The 7,002-nt window shown below is 43.3% G+C and overlaps 1 protein-coding gene across 2 annotated transcripts in view; it reads right to left on the minus strand.

Annotated features, from left to right (window-relative positions):
* Nucleotides 1-5,717, minus strand: part of TENT2 (terminal nucleotidyltransferase 2) — a 36,061-nt gene extending 30,344 nt beyond the window's left edge. The window contains exons 1-4 of one of the 2 annotated variants that reach the window (XM_033163769.1): nucleotides 5,580-5,717; nucleotides 2,772-2,936; nucleotides 2,346-2,462; nucleotides 122-371 (exon numbers count right to left, since the gene is read on the minus strand). In XM_033163769.1, the coding sequence (XP_033019660.1) occupies nucleotides 122-371; nucleotides 2,346-2,462; nucleotides 2,772-2,899 (495 nt within the window). In that variant the 5' untranslated portion in view covers nucleotides 2,900-2,936; nucleotides 5,580-5,717. Of the gene's footprint in view, nucleotides 1-121; nucleotides 372-2,345; nucleotides 2,463-2,771; nucleotides 2,937-4,061; nucleotides 4,147-5,579 lie in introns of those variants that run through there. The other variant, XM_033163771.1, reaches the window with a different exon arrangement.
* Nucleotides 5,718-7,002: the final 1,285 nt, after the last annotated feature.

Genomic DNA, 7,002 nt, shown 5'->3' on the forward strand with positions numbered 1-7,002 from the left:
TCCAACATACTGGCTCTGTTTAAGATACCCTTCAGCTCCTCTTGCAGCCCTTGATTTGGGAGCCACTGTCTTGCACAGAAAACTTTATAGAAAGGAAAAGGGTGCCCATTCTCAATTTTACCTTATCTTTGGCCACAGGGAGTGCAGTTTCTTTAAGGTCAGGAAATGAAGCTTCTTGTAAGGGTGGCACACATCCCGTCAAATCAGAGATGTAATGCGCTGGAAATAATGGTGAAGGAATTGATCCAGGGAATGACCGCCTGTGATCTTCTGGTAAAGGCACTACTTGGTTAGCTGAAGCAGATTCATGATGAGGTGAATGAAATCGCTGGCGCTTCACTTGATAAGGAACATCCTGCTCTTTCAGCCTCCTAAAAATGTAAGAGAGTATGACTATTCCAGTTTCGCTACTTAAATACGCAAGGGGGGGGAATGAACTGTCAATGCTACCAATTAATCACTGTGAATATTCTAGTTACAGGTAGGTAGCCGTGTTGGTCTGCCATAGTCAAAACAAAATAAAAAATAAAAAAATTCCTTCCAGTAGCACCTTAGAGACCAACTAAGTTTGTTCTTGGTATGAGCTTTCATGCGCATCCACACTTCTTCAGTGTGGGAACTCAAAAGAATGCGCAAGTGCTCAATTTGTGTCCCTTAGAAAGACAATGCTAGATCAAATTGCCAAGCCATTCTTATGCACAGCAAATACAGTTCTCATTCTGAAATACTTCCTATTCAAGAGAGCAGTTTTGAATCTGAAGAGAGGAGCACAGTGAGAAGTTGTGTGCAATGTGTGCCCTAGGATAAAAATGGGAAGGAAGAGGAAGTGGTCCATGGAGGGCGATGACGACTCAGGATCCAGTCTACTGGCCAGATCTTATTCCTCACAGACTCCACCCTTATCAGTACAGCAGTAAATCTGGTTCACACATTCTCTTAAAAGCATAAGAGCAGCCCTTCCGGACCAGACCAAAAGCCTATCCAGCATACTACTTCTGGTCTTGAAAATATTATTAACTTGGAAAATACCAGTAAAGGTTCAGGGACCAACACCTAAAAATGCCAGGGTCTCCTCTGTTTATCTGACTATAGTATGACTCCATTGTTTTCAGTAAAGTTACCAAAGCTACAACAGATGTGTTCACAGCTCTTTTCCCTTGTGGTTATGGGAAGGGAATAGTCACTCCCTAGCTTTTCTGCAGTTGCAAATAGAAAAAAACGCATGAACATAGCAAACACATAGCAATATGCACCCTTGAGAACACTGGAGAAATACAGCTGGGTGGGAAATGACTCCAAACTTCCCATTTTGAGAGTGTGCCAGCATCTAATAAGATAGGCATCATAATAAACAAAATGTGGGCAAAGTGACATAAAAAGTCTCATAATAATAATAATAATAATAATAATAATAATTTATTACTTATACCCTGCCCATCTGGTTGGGTTTCCCCAGCCACTCTGGGTGGCTTCCAACCGAATATTAAAAACAATACCACATCGAACATTAAAAACTTCCCTAAACAAGGCCACCTTCAGTTGTCTTTTAAAAGTAAAATAGTTGCTTATTGCCTTGGTATCAGCTGGGAGGGCGTTCCACAAGGCAGGCACCACTACCGAGAAGGCCCTCTGCCTGGTTCCCTGTAGCTTCACTTCTCACAGCGAGGGAACAGCCAGAAGGCCCTCGGCACTGGACCTCAGTGTCCGGGCTGGATGATGGGGGTAGAGATGCTCCTTCAGGTATACAGGACCGAGGCTGTTTAGGGCTTTAAAGGTCAGCACCAACACTTTGAATTGTGCTTGAAAACGTACTGGGAGCCAATGAAGATCTTTCAGGACCAGTGTTATATGGTCTCGGCAGCCACTCCCAGTCTAGCTGCCACATTCTGGATTAATTGCAGTTTCCGAGTCACCTTCAAAGGTAGCCCCACATAGAGCACATTGCAGTAGTCTAAGCAGGAGATAACTAGAGCATGCACCACTCTTGCGAGACAGTCCGCAGGCAGGTATGGTCTCAGCCTGCGTACAGCTGCCCTGGACACAGAATTAACCTGCGCCTCCATGGACAACTGTGAGTCCAAAATGATTCCCAGGCTGCGCATGTGGTCCTTCAGGGGCACAGTTGCCCCATTCAGGATCAGGGAGTCCTCCACACCAACCCACCCCCTGTCCCCCAAGAACAGTACTTCTGTCTTGTCAGAATTCAACCTCAATCCGTTAGCCGCCATCCATCTCAAAGAGTTACACCTTTAATAGGGGGCTACTTCAGTATTATATTTATATTATTTTATAGTGCTTTATTCTAAGGGAACAAAACATGGGAGAGAACCACAAAATGCACTTACTTTCTGCCTCGGAATGATGCAGGTGCAGCTGATGTATGCACTGGGCTTCCATTTCTATAGGCAAAAGGTGGAGGTGAAACAGGTGGGATCGTCAGAAGATTACCACTTACTGGAGTTCTAGGAAGATTAAAATGCAGTATTATTATTCATGCCAGTGTTTTGAATTTAAATTTAAATATTCATACAGTAATTACTTAAGTAACAAAGTGAACATGCATGCTACAATTCAGTACTGTGATGAAATACAAACTACTCGAGTTTATTACTCAAACTTTATTTTCACTGCAAACCTAAAGCTCAACTGGACATTAAATTGCTTCTCTGTGGTAGTTTATGTGATAATGTTAACACTGCAAGTAGGCTTTTTAAAAAATAAAAGATTTGCTTCTGGCAGCAAATTTCAGATTAAAATTCTACCATACTTACGTTGTACTCTGAAATTGCTGGTGAAAGAGAACAGGAGGTATGTTCACTGGAAGATTAATGAAGAAGTTGTATTGTTGATGTTCTAGTGGGAAGGGTGGATGACCCAAGTTGGAAGAATTTGGGAACATGCTCTTCTATGCTGAAAGTAAACATGTATTCTTCGACCTATATAATATATATATATATTTAAAAAACTGAAATCAGGCAACTAAAGTCATAAGGTTTACATATATTAGCCATTACTACAAGCTGCCTGGCGTGCTCTGGTCCATGGGGTCACGAAGAGTCGGACACGACTGAACGACTGAACAACAACAACAAGCTGATAACTTCCCAATGATTTTTGGCAGTAACATGTTGTTACAACATAATTTTCCTTAAATATTCACAAGCACAGACACATCAAAATTAGTATTTATTATTTTCCAGATGTTTTAGGAAAGCAAGGTAGGCACTCTTATTATTTCCAATTCATGATCTTTAAAAAGGGAGTTTAAGGCCTATGCAGACCTTGAAATGCCCAATGATCATAAACAACACCCACAACTACTCTACAAGCAAATAAAGACTAATCAATCATGAAAATAATTTTAGACGCATTTATATGATTTCCTCTATAAACAAGATGCCATCTTTTGAACGAGTAGGAGCAAACTGTTATATAAGAATAAAGTTATTCTTTTTCCTTCAGAATTTAAAACTTCTATAGATTCTGATGACATCATCCAACTTAACAATATGCCAATAAAATAATGTGCCAAACAACAATCCAAGTTGGTTTTCCCCTTCAAAAATTAAACTTGTATAGTATCCAATGAAGCCTCCAAATTTTATAAATAGAAGAATATGCTGAATCCAGTTGCATGAAACTGTTACTATCAGAATTTTGGATACATGCCCCACATTGGGCAAAAGATTCCTGCATTGCAGGAGGCTTAACTCGATAACCCTCCTGGTCTCTTCTAACTCTACAGATCTGACTCTAAGACAGGCCCCATTTAGCCATTATGGTTAAGAACCATTAATAGAGTTGTCCCTCATGAATATGTCTAATCCCCCTTTAAAGCCATCTAAACTTGTGGCAATTTTTCATACACAATTATGTGTGATGGGAAGTAAAATGTTATTTTGCTCATCCTCAATCTACTGCCACTCAATTTCATCAGGTGACCAGCTGCTAGCAGTTCAGAGAAAGTCAGTATGTACGTGAACATGGTTAAGATTTTTTGCGCTAATAGGCACCACTTTATTCATAACTAAACAATATTTGCTATTTTGTTGCTCATTCACCACATTAGACTTCTTAGCAATTTCCTCGTGTTCCTGAACAACTTGGTGTCATCTGCAAACCTAGTCAACTGCTCATCCATTACTCCATTTATTCCTACATTTATTCAGGAGCCTTTCAAGATGAACTGGGTTAATCACCCCTACTCAAACCCCAAAAGACTGCTGGTGTAGGAGTTACTGTCCACAGGTAACTTCCCATTTTGAGTCATCTTCAACAAGGCTTGTTCTCCTATATGTTTAAATCAGGGCCCAAAAGTAATTTAGTACAGGACACAAATTATCATCTCCCTGTTCAAAGCACTCAGAGTGATCTGGAGATAAGGAATGAAGTAAAGAAGGTATCTGATGAAGAAAGCATAGTAATGGGCAACTTCAATTACCCTAACACACACTGATAAATACATGTTTGGATCATGATGAAAAGGAAAAATTTCTACATTTCCTCTAGAAATGTAGAAATGACTGTGCCCTACAGGGATTCCCACAGGCATCTCTGGCTAACCACTGTGGTGGGAAACATGATGCTACCTGTTTGTTGTTCTATGATTCCCTGTCATTTCCAAACCTAACCACATTAAACAATAAACATGCCCCACTTATTTCACCGATTTCCATATGCCTACCTTAACGGTGTTCTCGTTTTAGGCTACTAGTACCAGCGTATGTATAAGGCCAATCTTTTTAAACAGCCTCTCTCTCTCTCTCTCTCTAAACAGCCATCATTGATTTTTGTGTGCCAGTTACCAAATTCTACTGACATCCACTTTGGTGACCTTAAAACATCCCCACCACTGTGCGCAGACCATGCCCCACGGATATAGCATTTCCCCAGTAATCGTGAACGAGCTTGCTCTCGGGTAGAACCTTACCTGTCGTAAGTGGCCCACCAGATACAGAATGAAACCTTCACATTTTATTTTATTTTTTAATGAAACGGAGCAACCATCCAGCGCGGCCTTAGCAAGAAACTCTTTCTGCCTGTGTTGCAGACATTCTTCAACACAGTTCCGTTCGAAGGATTTGGCATCACACGCGAGTCCACGTGGGCATCGCCGGCGCTAGCGAGGCAACTTTCTGGTGGCCGCTAAGCTACAGAGAAAGCAGCAACCCACCCACTCCTCGGAACAGCACTGACGTTACAAGGGCTGTTGTTCCTTATCGGCAATCCGTACCCGGAGCATCTGCCAGGCTTTCGGGGCCCACCAGAACCCCCGCAAGGTACTCGCGGCCGCCGGGAGTCTCCCTCAAGTCTACCACCCTGCCTCTCCCCAGAGTTTCTAACACCCACACACCCCCATGCACAAGTACCTCAGGCACAGCCGCTCCCCGGCCCAGCACCTCGAGCATCCTTGCCAGTATCTGAGAAACAACCCCTCCCTTCCCTCACACACCCGCCGGGTCTGGCGCCCCGCTCGCTTCCAAGCAAGAATCTAATGGGGAAAATGTGCGAACGACCACGTAGAAACCGTTAAAAAAAAAGGTCTCCGCCCCCAGATGGTATTCATTCCTTCAACTTACTCCGGTGCGGGAGAGGCAGCTGACTGGGCAAGGCCCAGCGCGCTCCGAAGCCAGCGGACTCGGCTCTGTTTTCTTCCCTTCCTCCTCTCTAGAGAGAAAGGGAAGGGAGAGGCGGGATCTTCCGGAAGTAACCCGGAACCGCTTGCAAGAGGCCATCTCTATGGCTGAGGCTTCGTTCTGCCCCGGATCCAGAACCAGCAGATCGTGAGCGAAGGTGTTCAGAGACGTCGTGAGCGCCCTTCCGTTGCCTCTCTCTCCGGTCCCACTCTGCGCATGCGCTGCAGCCGGGTTTAACCGCAACTAACCGCCTGGAGTTTGCTCGGGTTTTGCTTAGCGCCAGGTTGAGAATGCGACGTGATCCGGGGTGCTTCCTGGAGAGTGAAGCTTTATTTCGGAATTAAATGGCAAGGCATGGTATTGAAAAGAACATGTTATCCAGTTATGTGTGTGAGGGTTGTCTCCCTTAAAGGCAGCGGGAGAGTTAGCCCCGTGGAAGAAGATTCACCCATTTTGCATGCTAAAATTCCTCAGCTTGGTTAAGAAACACGAAGGCGAATCCAGTCAAGTGTAGAGCTGAAAGCAATGGAGTTAAAACTACATGTCCCATTAATGTCAGGGGGGCTGCTTTGAGCACGACTGCCTTGAGCCAACCCAATAAATATTTACTTAGAAGTAAGTCCCTCGTAATTATTAGGGTATCTCCTCAACTAAAGGGCCATAACAGCCAATAACTTCTCAGGAAACCAGTAGGAGAACACTTCAATCTCCCAGGACATTCTATAAAAGATCTCAAAGTAGCTGTCTTAATGCAAAGAAATTTCAGAAATAGACTGGAAAGAGAAGTGGCTGAATTGCAACTAATCACCAAACTTAAAACCATGGAGAAACCTGGTCTGAACAAAGACATTGGATTCTTATCTCATTATACATGACAAAGCTATCTTTAGCCATCTCACCCCTTGCCTTTCCCTGCAAGATCAATTGCAGCCTTTAAGAGTCCTCAACAGGTTTTCCACACCTATCAGCTGATCACCCATTCCCACCACCCTTCTGAGTAAAACCCCTCCCCACTCCCTCACTATATTTAAGGATCTGGTGACTTCTGTTTCAGTGTATCTGAAGAAGTGTGCATGCACACGAAAGCTCATACCAAGAACAAACTTAGTTGGTCTCTAAGGTGCTACTGGAAAGAATTTTTTATTTTGTTCTCAGGAAGTGTATTTTACCAGCTTTGCTACTTGTTTGCTAGCTTCTGACTTCTTCAAATGCTTTATATTGCGACTGATGATGTACACTGCTTTGGACACTTAAAATGTAAAGATGAAATAAGATAGATGAATAAATCGACCGTATAATGTGCATAGACATCAATTACAGGTGAGGAGAAGCAGGACCTCCGGCGGCGACGCCATTGCGGGAGGTC

Source organism: Lacerta agilis, chromosome 11, assembly GCF_009819535.1.
Source record: "Lacerta agilis isolate rLacAgi1 chromosome 11, rLacAgi1.pri, whole genome shotgun sequence".
Classification (NCBI taxonomy): Eukaryota; Metazoa; Chordata; class Lepidosauria; order Squamata; family Lacertidae; genus Lacerta; species Lacerta agilis.